General features: G+C 33.1%; 1 protein-coding gene across 1 annotated transcript in view; it reads left to right on the top strand.

The window, feature by feature from the left end:
* The window catches only part of LOC134724759 (dynein beta chain, ciliary-like), a 59566-nt gene that overhangs the window by 27740 nt on the left and 17297 nt on the right, over window positions 1-14529 (top strand). The window contains exons 22-32 of the mRNA XM_063587983.1: window positions 158-391; window positions 1413-1705; window positions 2574-2730; window positions 3598-3860; window positions 5214-5445; window positions 5697-5891; window positions 6327-6537; window positions 9590-9866; window positions 10648-10930; window positions 11617-11790; window positions 13047-13520. Coding sequence (XP_063444053.1) covers window positions 158-391; window positions 1413-1705; window positions 2574-2730; window positions 3598-3860; window positions 5214-5445; window positions 5697-5891; window positions 6327-6537; window positions 9590-9866; window positions 10648-10930; window positions 11617-11790; window positions 13047-13520 — 2793 coding nt within the window. The remainder of the gene's footprint in view (window positions 1-157; window positions 392-1412; window positions 1706-2573; window positions 2731-3597; window positions 3861-5213; window positions 5446-5696; window positions 5892-6326; window positions 6538-9589; window positions 9867-10647; window positions 10931-11616; window positions 11791-13046; window positions 13521-14529) is intronic.

The raw sequence follows: 14529 nt of genomic DNA, 5'->3' as shown, positions 1-14529 counted from the left end.
TTTTCCCGACCGACCGACCCAACTTTTTCATGGGGAAAATCCGTAAATCAACAAATTAAAAAACCGTGGCCTTAGCCTATTGTTATGTAAACTCCATCCAGATCTTTGTTAATTGGATGAGAAATACCATTAACAAAAATGTTTGACTTTTCTGCAGGTAGAGGTATGGTTGATGAGACTTCTTGAAGCCCAGTGTAGCACTGTCAGACATCAGATGACTGAAGCTGTTTCCTCATATGAAGAAAAACCAAGAGATCAGTGGCTGTTTGACTTCCCTGCTCAAGTGGCACTGTGTGGCACACAGATCTGGTGGACTACTGAAGTTAATATTGCATTTGCTAGACTGGAGGAAGGTTATGAAAATGCTTTAAAAGATTACAACAAAAAACAGGTAATATATAGCATGATATTGAATCATTCTTTAAAGTTAAAATGTAGCATTTTAACAAAGATACAACATAAATTAAATTCTACTAGAAAGGCAAAAATGTGGACATGATTTCTTTTTAAAATTATTTTACATTACATTGTTACAACGGTGAAAATTATAGCTTTATACATACTATATATGGGTTTTGTTCATTGTTGAAAGCTGTACAGGACCCTGGAATTGTTCATACCTTTGTCCTTTGTTGTCTTTATGGAAAGTTGTCTCATTGGCAATCATACCAAATCTCATTATTGTTATAATGATTAGATATTTACAAAAAGTACCATATATGTTTGACAGGACCATGGAAAACAATACTTTTCTTTAAAAGCAGATTTATTTTGGGTCATCAGTAAGCAAGATAAAGAAAATAACTCTTGTAGTTATAGAAATATATGACAGCATGACTCAACATGTCAAATGGGATTTGTATTTTGTTACAACTCCTACTCTTTAAATTTAAACATTTTTGAACTGTTTTCCAGACCATAAATTTTTATATTCTGTGAATTCATTATTTTTTCGTGGGTTTCTATTTTATATGGATTTCATGGGGAAAGATTAACTATGAATTTAAATATTACAAATTTTCTATAGGTTTGTTTGTAGAATTTTCAAAAACCATAAAATTCGAGTATCCTAGAAAAACAACATTTCCAGAATCCAGAAAAGCCAATACATCAACAATATCCATGTGTACATTCTTATTTTCCTAAGGGGGCATTCAGGGTACAATCCAAATTTAGTTTCAGTTCTCTAACTTTAGCTTGCCACAACCATATGTTATGAAACTTATACACAATGCTTATTACCACAAAACACAGATCAAGTTCGAATTTGGGTGGCATCACTTTCATCTTTCTAGAGTTTTGTCCCTTTTTAACATTATATGCAAAGGGGGGTATCAGCTGTGTCCCGTAGACACATTCTCCATTTATTTTTATATATTTTTAAAAAATGTTCATAAAAATTTCTACTTTAGGTCCAGCAATTGAATTCACTTATCCAGATGTTGATTGGAAAGTTGAGTTCTGGTGATCGTCAAAAGATTATGACCATCTGTACTATTGATGTACACGCTCGTGATGTCATCACAAAATTAATCACAACGAAGGTCGACAGCTCCCAGGCCTTCAGCTGGCTTAGTCAGCTTCGTCACAGATGGGATGACAATGAGAGAGATTGTTTTGCTAACATTTGTGATGCTCAGTTCCGATATTCTCATGAATATCTCGGCAACACACCACGTCTTGTCATCACACCACTCACTGATAGGTTAGTTGTTTTCTCTTCTATTGAAAGAGAGTTATCTCCCTTCATTTTGTTTCCTGAAGTTATCATAAAAAAATTAATTTCAAAATATTTTTTTTATTTTTTTAAAGAACTACAACTCATGATATCTTATTGTAATTGTAATTGTTTTGATATAGAAAATGTTGTGTATTTACATCTATTTGTTTACTTCTATCAAAGACATTTTAAAGAATTTGTTTTAGAAATATAGTTCAATACTATTTAACATGGTGTATTGATATTACTTATTGGTAGCTTATAGTTGAAATATTTTTTTTTATCTTCAAGTTAATTCAAACATTGGGAAATGTCCATTAGGCAAAAACCAAAAAACTTGGTTTACGAAAGAATACTTTTTGACACTTTGTGTTGTTAACACAGTTACTTTTGCATAGGTACTATTTGTGTACTAAAATCTGTAGCACTGGAAATCTGCTTTTAATATTCAGTACTATTTTGTTACTTTAAAATTATTGTCATAATTAGGTCCATGTACTTAACAGTACTTAATTTGTACTTGAAATTTAGTTACTACAGATTTTTGGTTACTACCGTTACATTTTCAGCATTTTGAAAGTTTTTCTATTTAAAATCTCTTAAAATCATGATTTTCAAACATGGAATATTGTATTATTTCTGTACCAAAATATTAAGTACAAATCAATTACTGTGAAATACTAGTACCTAAATATTACAATAATTTTAAAGTAAAGAAAAAGTACTGAATATTAAAAGTGAATTTCCAGTACTACATATTTTAGTACAGAAATAGTACCTATGCAAAAGTAGCTGAGTACTTCTTTTTTTTTTTAAATGAAAAGCCTAAGTCACACATTTCATTTTTTGACAGATGTTACATCACTCTTACCCAGTCCCTCCATTTGATCATGAGTGGCGCCCCTGCTGGACCAGCTGGTACTGGTAAAACTGAGACCACCAAAGATTTGGGACGTGCTCTTGGTGTCATGGTATATGTGTTTAACTGTTCAGAACAGATGGACTACAAGGTAAAATTCATGGTTACTTGGTTGATAACTGTGTAATGTCACTTCAGTGGGAAGTTTATTTGTAATAAGACTTAAAAATCAGAAAATTGTTATCTCAGATTAGAATGAACATAACAGTTTCAAAGGATATATGAATAAGATATTGACCATTGCATTTAGTGCTAACCTTTACCTTGAAGGTCATTTAAAGGTTTATTTAATTTAGGAGATGTTCATACTTCTTTTAAAAGTGCCAGTCTGCCTAAGAATCAGGCAGTGGTGAAAACATGACCAAAAAAACCCACCCAATTTGACATTGATTTCAGTTCATAAAATGTAGTTATGCACAAAAATAACATTCATTTGCGTTTTCTGTTCTGGTAATAGAAGATAAAATTTGGTTAAAAATGCTCGAGAAATCAATGAATAAGGGGAGATAACTCTGTAATTTGCTATCATTCTAACCAATTTTCTAACCAAGTTATTTGATATTACCAGACACACACAAACGAAAGATCAATTATTTTTAACTCAGGATGATGGTTAGTATAAAATAGCATAATTAGCTTGGTGGATTTTTTCTGATCATGTTTTGATTTTTACCTTAATTGCCTGATTCTTACAAAGACTGGCACTTAATTAGTTACTGGTAGTATTGTAATGAGCATTGTTCAATAGTCTTTACATATGTTATATTGATAGAACAACAAAGAAACCAGTGCACTTGTCTTACAATTACAATAATTATTTCCATAATTAGAAATTACACAAGTTGTTTTGATAAATATATTTTGAGATCATTCATAGATTTAAATTGTCACAAATAGGTATTCTTGTATGATAAACTGTGCTATTTTGACATAACTACCTACATTTATACTCTTTTAGTCCATTGGTAACATCTACAAGGGTCTGGCCCAGTCAGGAGCATGGGGATGTTTTGATGAGTTTAACCGTATTGCGGTTGAAGTGTTGTCTGTAGTGGCCGTACAGGTCAAATGTATTCAGGACGCCATTAGAGAAAAGAAAACTGAATTCAACTTCCAGGGAGGGATAATCAAACTTAAATGGACAGTTGGTCTGTTCATCACCATGAACCCTGGTTACGCAGGAAGGACTGAATTACCAGAGAATCTTAAGGCATTATTCAGGTACATTTTGAGTATTGATTTTAAAAATACACAAAAGTGACAGGGTTTTACGTTTGACATTTTGTAAGTTTTGTGCAGATTGCATGGTACATCATTTATTATTAGTTGAAAAAGAAAGGTCAATAATGCGGGGTTCACACATTGCCGATTATTGCTCCTGTTTGAGATCAGACAGCAATACGATATGAAAAGTGAAAAAGTAAGATTGGTATCCTCAATTATCTGGAATGTCCTATCATTGTCTGAACGCATTCGTTTTAGTTCGTAACAGATTCCTACGGATCAAGAAGGGTCCCGTAACATTCGGGGCAACTCAGCCGATTTTGTCTAATCGGATTACAATCGTGGCTATGTCGTGACAGATTCTGCTGTATCGGATCGAATTCCGAACAATGTCTTGTGTATTCTGGACGGTGTCCTGTGGAACGGGAATGATCCGGAGTAAATTTTCATAGCTGTTTTTCTGCCGATTGAGTCCAGATTGCATCCAGATCTTGTCGATTGCGAACCGTTTTTTGCAGAAACCGTTCCGAAACAGTCCCGTTTTTAATACGAAATTCGTCAATGATACCCACGTCAGAGTCCCGACAACTACAGAATACAATATACGACTGAGACCAGACAAAGCCGTTTGCAATGCGATAGAGCGGACCGTGATAGGATTACGTTCCGACAGTACCTGATCATCCCGAACATGCCGACAGTTTTCGAACACATAACTTCCGTCAGCGTCGGTTCACTGTCTGGTCACTGTCTGATCTCAATCGGATTACATTCGGTAGAGTCGGGACTCAGTAGTGACAGACTTGGTTGAATTTTACCTGGCGAAAAATACAAATCGGATTAGAAGCGGATTCAGAACGGGATTATCGGGACTTATTCGCTTAGAAACGGTTGAATATCGGTGCTTCCTGAACACTATCTGATTGTTGTTGTGATCAAATTATTTTTTTTACAAATTTTAATTTACCGGTAAGTTTGAATTTCTATCCACGATTCACAGGATCTTGATCAGACTTTTAATAAATTTTAATCGGGAATGGTCCTGTCAAGAACGGTAGTAAAAAACAACTTGAAATCCAGATTAAAAATTCTACAACCCTTATTTTGCATTGTTAGTCAGGGTGTTACAACTAAGATTATAAACAAAAGCAAAAACTAACAAACATTAATGATATTTTTGAAAAAGAAGAAAAGATTAGTTTGCGATAGAAACTGTATGTTTTTGTTCACAGCCCCAAATTTCAAAATTATATTACATAAGCATTTTATTCTATTTCCTGTACATATATATATATATATTTAAGTAATGTAAATTCATTAGTTTATAAATACAATATCTTTTATTTACAGACCTTGTGCTATGGTTGTCCCAGATTTTGAACTTATTTGTGAAATCATGTTGGTAGCTGAAGGTTTCCTTGACGCTCGTCTCTTGGCCAGAAAGTTTATTACCCTGTACACTTTGTGTAGAGAACTTTTGTCTAAACAGGACCATTACGATTGGGGTCTAAGGGCCATCAAATCTGTACTTGTAGTGGCTGGTTCACTGAAGAGAGGGGATCCTGACAGACCAGAAGACCAGGTGGGTTGTGTTTATTTTGTAATTAATTAGCCTTTTCATGGATATTTGATTTCATTGTTTTCCCCGATATCTGCAAACTAAGTCTATAAGAAAAAATGTATTCATTGAACATTTGAATTTGTCGGTCACCTGTACCCACAAAACCAATGAAAATTGGTTCTAACGAAAAAAATTAAATCCACAGTAAGTGGATAATTTAACATCTAAAGTACATATTCAGGACACAGCACTAATTTCATATCTTTGAATAGGTATTGATGAGAGCTTTGAGAGATTTCAACATTCCAAAGATTGTCACTGATGATGTACCAATTATCATGGGTCTGATTGGTGATCTGTTCCCAGCACTCAATGTACCAAGGAAGAGGGATATGGATTTTGAACAGAAAATCAGACAAGCTGTCCTTGACCAGAAACTTCAGCCAGAGGATAATTTCATTTTGAAGGTTGGTTATCTTTTTAAAAACTAGAAAAAAACTTTTTTCTACTTTAATACGAAGAAGGGAATTGAAAATTCATAACTTTTTGAAAATACTTAAAATCCAGCCTAAAGATTAAAATTAATTCAATTCTTTCCATAAACTTGTTCAAGTTATCCTTTTTCATACCAAAAGTGAGCCCCTATGCCTTTAAATCTCTATTTGGGGCTTGCAAGGACAATGGTGTCAACAAAAATATCAAGCAATATTTCATATGAGCCTCAGTGAATATTGGATTTAAAGTGTTTACTCTCTTGAAACAAAAAAAATCTTCGATACTAATTACAAGTTGTCTATTGGGGTTAGCTATAGAAAAAAATATATTTAAATTTTTCGAAGTAATAGTTTCAAGAATATCATTGATTTTAAATTTAATGTAATTCTATCTTGTTTTACCTACAGGTTGTACAGCTGCAGGAATTATTTGATGTCCGTCACTCTGTCTTCTGTCTAGGGAATGCTGGTGTTGGTAAAAGTAAAGTTTGGGGTTCCCTGATCAGGACGTACAGAAACGCTGGCAGGAAACCACAAGCTATTGATCTGGATCCCAAGGCTGTCACAAACAATGAACTTTTTGGTATCATTAACCCAGCAACCAGAGAGTGGAAAGATGGTATGTAGTATTTCAGTGTTAAATCATACTGTGACAAATAATATCTTTATGTGTGTTATACTTTTCTTTCATTCGAAAAATATTCTATATTACTTCATGCATAAGTACTAAGTATAAATTCCTTTAAAATTTGTATTATAAGAATCTGTCAATGCCAAGGTTTTTTTTTCTTTTCTGATATTTACTCCCTCAACAAATAAAATTTCTGCCTCTAAATTTTAAGGTGCTGTGGATTCATTAATATTCGTTGGATACCAATTTTCGTGGTATTCGTGAGGACAGGGGAACCACAAATTTAAATGTTCAACAAAATACAGATTTTCTAAAGAAATGTATGCAGAATTTGCCAAAACAACGAATTTACATATCCACGAATATGCAAGTTTTCATCAATCCACGAAAATAGGTACCCACGAAAATAAATGAATCCACAGTATTAAGCACTTTTGAAAAAACCATAAGCTCCCAAAAAGGTGTTTTTTTATATAACAGAAAATAAATTATCCTTGTAAGTGGAGTATCGTAGGCCAGAGGATGTATTTTTATTACATTGTATATTAGAACAAAAAATTGGAGTGTTGCCAGATTTATAGGTAATTTAAAGATATTTTTTAAGAATAGAACCACAAACATTTCATATTTAATAAATACTCTTTATAATTTTTTTAATTTTATAAGTTTTGATGGACAGTTCAAAAGTTTGAAATGAAAACCCAATTTAACTGGTTTATTCCTGAAATGTTGCAATAGTTCTTTCTATGTTTATGAAGTATAATAAATGAAACGGATTGTAAGCCAATGTAAAGAGTATGATCTTAAGAGTATGATCATACAAATGGCTAGTTCAAATCTTGATGAAGAGGGGCAGTAAAAGTCCTATTCCTTTCATTTATTAATGGGCCATGGTGTATTTATCATATATTTCTTCTTTTTTCTTTCATACAGTCAGGTAGGAGATATTATTTTCTTTGTTTTGCTTGCGTAATTTGCTGTGTTCATCTTTACTAATGAAAGTGATTAAATATATATATACGGCAAAGAGATTTTGAAAGATTTTTTTGATTTTTTTCAGTTGAATGAAACCAAACGCATTCAGTCACTTTATTTTTTATTTCAGTCCACTTGATTTGTACACTTATAATATATCATAATGTTTGATTTTGATTTCCTTATAATTTTATTTTATAACCACACCTATATATCAATTTGTTGTTAGCAAATAAGGTTTGGTATATTTAGCACAGACCATAACATTTATCATCTTGTGTGTGTCCTAACTATTTTACCAGGTTTCTTATTTCTTACCAACAAAACTGTTTTGAACAAAATTAAGATTATTAAGGTGGTACCTAACACTTTAAGTAAAATTAATTTGGCTCGTTTAATTTTCATAAAATTTTGACAAAGTATTTACTTTGACCCTTTGACAAAAATATAAAAAAATCAAAAATTTTGAACCAGCCATTTTGTCAGAAATATTACACTGGTTATGTAGCAATTTGAGGAAGTACACCACTAATTCATGGTCCCATTGCTTTCTATGTTAAATTCCTCCGTTTCAAGCAGGCACACCTCTTTTATTTTAAGTTCAAATAAAGTGGCAATCATTGCATTTCAAAGCAACACCTTCTGGTATCCTGTACTGAAAAAATCATCATACCTTTAATTGCATATAAGAAAGAACTGGTTCCCGGATCTACGGATGTACCAAAACAGGTACTTCCGTTCTGACAAAAAGGCAAAATGTACCCTCCTTTTTAAATTTCATGCCATTTTTTTATCATTCAAATTTATCAGTCAAAAATTGTTCTACAATGATCACCAGTTATGCAGCTTTCATTTGATACCAAAATTAATAAAATATTCTACACATTTTGAAAGATATGTCCATGCGTAGGAACTATTTTGTGTTAAATATGTACTACTTTCTGGTATGTGCTTTCTGGCCGGGCCTGAATTAGTGGTGTTACACCTTGACTTATTTTGATCATGGAGAACTCTTAATATTCCCTTATGAACAAAACATCATTAAAACGTTCTGCTGATTTTACAGAGTTATCTCCCTGTAGTGTTAGGTACCACCTTAATTAAGATATCAGAGACATTAGGAGACGGTAACCTTTCAACGCAAAAAAAAATAAATCTAGAGGCCATCATACAATTTTAAACAATTACTATAAAGCTGTTCCAGTTCTGCCAACTTTTTATGAAGTTGCGTGAGATCTGGCAAAAAATTGTAAAGATGAAAGAGGAAAAATAATAGATCACCAAATAAGCATGAAAAATGCATGAGACTTTGTCAGCCCTGGGGTCGAAGTCATAAAACTTTGCTCAGTGCTTGGAGCACAAATATCATGCTCGAAACATGAAATCCAGTATTTTGATTGGTTGATTCTTGAGTTTGAGTACAAAAATCATGCTCGATAGTTTTATGACCACAAGGCCTGCTGTTCCTACCAAAATACAAATTGGACCTATGAAGTTTTGATAATCTAATTGAATTCTAAATTCTGCTAATGAATATCTCTAAACAAATTTCTAAAGTTTACTGGCCAGCAATCTATTCCATATCTGTTCTAATTGAATTATTTTTGGTTAACACAAGGATCTGATCACAGAGTATTCACTGTATAAAAAGTAATTGTAAATCACAATAATAAAACTGATTTGAACATCACACCAATATGCTTATTATCATCAGTATTTCCCCAAAAACTGATTGGAAACATCACATCAATATGCTTATTGTTGCATGGTCTCATTGGGGTCTAATCGTGACGCGGGATTGCTGATCTTTTGTAAGCGTGACAAGTGAAAGTCAAATCATTGTGTTGTGAAAAGGGAAATGAGGTCTTGCAGGACCCAGGAAATGAAAAAAAAATGAGAATTGCTTACGTATATAGTGTAAGCGGGATACGGGAATCTGACAAAACAGTAAGCGGGGATCCGGGATCGGAACCCCTCAATGAGACCTCCCCCCCCTTATTATCATCATTATTTCCCAAAAACCTATATCCTTTTAATGGACTAATTATCCCAATTTATTATTTAGGTTTGTTTTCTGTGATTATGAGAGATCTTGCTAACTTGTCTACAGACAGTCCAAAGTGGATTGTTCTTGACGGAGACATTGATCCTATGTGGATTGAATCCCTCAACACTGTTATGGATGACAACAAGGTATTGACACTTGCCAGTAACGAGAGAATTCCACTGACTAATAGCATGAGACTGTTATTTGAGATCAGTCACTTGAGAACTGCTACCCCTGCTACTGTGTCTAGGGCTGGTATCCTGTTCATCAACCCTACTGATGTGGGATGGAATCCGTAAGTGTATTTATTTTTCCTCAGATTTGGTTAGAAGTTTTTAGCAAAAATTGATTATACTCTATATGATAATTTGCCTTATTTAGCATACAATACATTGACTTGATTAATTTAAATCTAGAAGTATTTATTCACTGCTTGAAAAAGTAGTGGATTATAAAACATGCATTATAATTGTTTAGGATTTTTTTTAAATTTAAACTTCTTAAGGATGTACTTAGGTGAGGTTAGGTGAAAATTAATAAATCAAGAATTTGAAACTGATACTAAAAGCCGGTAGAGAATTCATTAAGGAAAAAAATAGCTAAAAATATTGATAGGTCATGGACCTCCTTTTCAAGATATTTGAGATTAAAAATATGACGGGAAAAGCCTGACTCGTACTTTTACCTGGTAATTGCATTGGTATTATTTGAGTCTCAAAACAAAATAAGGAAAATCAAGAAACACCAAGGAGTCTGAACATTTGACACGAATTCCAAAACCTCATCTAAGTACATCCTTAAGGCAATGTCCCTGTTTTAAATATTGTTTTTAAAATCTTTTCCAATATATTTAATAAGGGTCAGCCTTATAAAAAGAATAATAGAAAATAAAATCATTTTTGTGAAGAGTTTTAAAAAAAATCACCATGTTTCACACAAGTCTTACCTGAGCAATTTGTTTAGCATCTATTACTTTAAAAACAATATAGTTTAAATAAAATTGACCTTTTGTCATAATATTGGTTTTCATATGTCTGGTTTTGATTGTAACCTTTCTATTTTTTGTTGTTGATCAGATATGTACAGAGTTGGATTGATACACGAGAAGTTCAGTCAGAAAGAGCTAATTTGACCATCCTGTTTGACAAATATGTTCCAGTCTTGTTAGATGTGCTCAGGACTAGATTCAAGAAGATCACACCTGTTGCTGAAGTCAGTCATATTCAAATGTTGACCTTCTTACTGGAATGTCTGCTGACAGTAGAAAACACTCCCCCTGATTGTAATAAAGAACTGTATGAGTTGTACTTTGTGTTCGCCTGTGTTTGGGCATTTGGTGCTGTTATGTTCCAAGATCAGGTAATTGCTGGTATGAATAAATAGAATTGAGAATGCAAACTGGGAATTTGTCAAAGAGATAATAACCCAACCAAAGAGCAGAAGTCAGAGAGCAAGTCCCTCATCCTTAGAGAGGGGGGCATTCAGCTGGCCCCTTAAAAAATGGATACTAGTCCAGGAGAAATGGACATCACAGTAAGCTCCAAAACCAATACATGAACCAAAATTAAAAAAATCATACAAGACTAATAATGGTTTTAAAAATTTGACAGGCACAACAATGTGACTGGTTAAACATGTTTGTGAGATCTCAACCCTCCCCTTATACCTCTAGCATATCAATTCATCGAATCAGTTATGTTTTTACCAAAATTTTAGTGTTCTAAATATTACTTAACATTCAATTGATTTAGAAATAGAAATACATTAAAGCACATATATAAAACAATGGAGAAGTTAGTAGTGTATTTCCTGGCAACCAAGGCAAGAAACATTTATCAGGCAATGGCTTGATAGCAAAGAAATTTCAGGACACAGCTTGTCATCAGGGAAAGGAGTCTAAATACTGGTCAATAATACCCCCCAAAACTAATGTAATTCGTCAAATCTCTGTTTATTTCATTTTCTCTTCATTTTTGTTTGTATTTTACCTAAAGCTTGTTTTTTCCTCTGTGTAACTTTATATTAAATGTCAATTTTCATTACAGTTGATTGACTACAGAGTTGAGTTCACTAAATGGTGGATAACTGAATTTAAGACTGTTAAATTCCCAGGAGCTGGTACAGTGTTCGATTATTACATAGACCCAGAATCCAAAAAGTTTGAACCATGGACCAAGAAAATTGAAAAATTTGAATTGGACCCAGAAATACCACTTCAGGTAAAGTTGATAAGAAAGGGTGAATACTAAATAGTAACCAAGTTAAATCATATGACCTATGGACTTGGGTTAAAAAAAAAAGTATGATTATCTTATTCAGACTGAGAATTCAACCAATCAAACTATTGGATTTTGTGATTTAAGTACAAATTTTGTACTTCGATACTCTCTCAAAGTAAAGTTTTACGATGAATTACAAAGAAAATCAACTACATTTGACTCTCGTTATCTCGAAGTCAGCTGGACCAGAGAAATATTTCGAGATCCACATGGTTTGATTCAAACGAAAAAACGGAAGTTTGACAGAACAAGGGGCACAACTCTTGCTTAGCTTGGTAAAGCTAAAATAAATCCGGGTGAATATGGGAAGGGATCGAGATTCTGGTATCAGATCGATAGTCTTTCAGTATTACCTGTAAACAAATTATTTTTACTTATTCAATTGTTTCAGTTACAATTTTTTCCTTTGGCTTTTATCCAAGAGAGTAATTTGCAATCGATAGTTGACAAAATTATTTATTCTTGGAAACAAGAGATTTTAGAAAATTTAGATATCTCTTCCTTTTATTTTATCTCACTCTTTCTTTTAGAAAGAAAATACAACAAGATTAAAGTTGCCGATTGAGTAGTTTTGAGGTGATCATCAACAGAAGTTATAATCCTCACTTTATACACACCCAAGCTCATTAGTTTAAATCACAATTAATTGCTTTGTAAACATTTTAAATACTTTTTCATGAACATTAACAATGTCTCACTAATTATTTATAAAAATTCTATAAAAGTTCATCTTAGGTAAAAACTCGTGGAAATAACATGTCATAAATCAATACAGTGATCAGTGACTGGAAATTTATTAAACCTGTATTGTCAGATTAACTCGTCAATCCATTTGAATGCAGGAGGTCATGTTTTGACATATGGGTATTAGTTCAAGATACATGATGAACTTTGAATGCTTTTGTTAACCTTTGGATCGTAAATTTAGTTCGACTCAATCAAAATTTCGCCTCAACCGAAATTTCAACTCATCCGATTTCGACTCATCAGGAGTCGAATTACATAAATTTATATGGAACAGAGTTTGGGACCACATGAAAACTTCGACTCATTTGAAATTTCGAGTCAATGAGAGTTAACTGTATATCAATTGATATAAAAATATAACAATGATTCATGCTAAGCCATGATTTTTCTATGGATACATATTCTCTTGTTTCCAATGAATTTATTTTACCCTGATTTTTTTTTAACAGGCTGCATTGGTACACACAGCAGAAACAACAAGAGTCAAATTCTTTTTGGACATGTTGGTAGAGAAGAAACGTCCAGTTATGTTAGTGGGCAATGCAGGTACAGGTAAAACTGTACTCATGCAGGACAAGCTCAGGAGTATGTCAGAAGATTTCATGATTGCTAATGTACCCTTTAACTTCTACACAACATCACACATGTTACAAGGTGTACTCGAGAAACCATTAGAAAAGAAAGCTGGTAGAAACTTTGGTCCACCAGGAACTCGTCGGTTGATCTACTTTGTTGATGATATGAACATGCCGGAGGTTGACAAGTACTTCACAGTACAACCTCATACCTTGATCCGACAACATATTGACCATGGTCATTGGTATGATAGGCAGAAATTGTCACTGAAAGAAATCCACAATACTCAGTATGTAGCCTGCATGAATCCAACAGCTGGTAGTTTCACTATTGATTCCCGACTTCAGGTAAGAATTACAATGCATTTCTAAGTTTTGAAAGTGACAATCCACTGTTCAGAAGAAATTTGTTAGGAATCATAATGGCTTATGTTTATGTAGAAATACTTGTTAGTATTCCGGCAATGCACATTTCTGGTATAAAAACATGCAATTTATAAAAAAAAACGCTTGTCAACAACTTTTAGAATTTTGGATCCTCAATGCTCTTTTTACTTTATTTGGCATTACATGAGCGTCACTGATGAGTCTTATGTAGACGAAATGCCCATCTGGCATACTAAATTATATTTAACTATTTACACCACTAGGTCGATGCCACTGCTGGTGGACATTTCGTCCCTGACAGTATCACCAGCCCAGTAGTTTTAAACACTTTTTCCTGTTTACAAAACTTTGAATTGTTCGAAAAACTGAGGATTTTCTTATCCCAGGCATAGATTACCTTAGCAGTATTTGGCACAATTTTTTGGAATTTTGGATCCTCAATGCTCTTCAATGTTGTACTTATTTGGCTTAATAAATATTTTGATATGAGCCTCACTGATGAGTCTTATGTAGATGAAACGCGTGTCTGGTGTACTAAATTATAATCCTGGTACTTTTTATAACTATTAAATGTAGACTTTTTAAAAAGATTTTGAATGAATACATTTTTGTCGAGCCTTCGACTTTAGTCGAAAAAGCGAGACTAAGCGATCCTACTTTCCGTCGTCGTCGGCGGCGTCCACAAATATTCACTCTGTGGTTAAAGTTTTTGAAATTTTAATAACTCTCTTAAACTATACTGGATTTCTACCAAACTTGGACAGAAGCTTGTTTATGATCATAAGATAGTATCCAGAAGTAAATTTTGTAAAAATAAAATTCCATTTTTTCCGTATTTTACTTATAAATGGACTTAGTTTTTTCTGCGGGGAAACATTATATTCACTCTGTGGTTAAAGTTTTTAGAATTTTAATAACTTTCATAAACTATCCTTGGTTTGAACCAAATTTTGACAGAAGCTTGTTTATG

Source organism: Mytilus trossulus, chromosome 7, assembly GCF_036588685.1.
Source record: "Mytilus trossulus isolate FHL-02 chromosome 7, PNRI_Mtr1.1.1.hap1, whole genome shotgun sequence".
In the NCBI taxonomy this organism is placed as follows: Eukaryota; Metazoa; Mollusca; class Bivalvia; order Mytilida; family Mytilidae; genus Mytilus; species Mytilus trossulus.
This window is presented reverse-complemented; position numbering and strand designations above follow the sequence as displayed.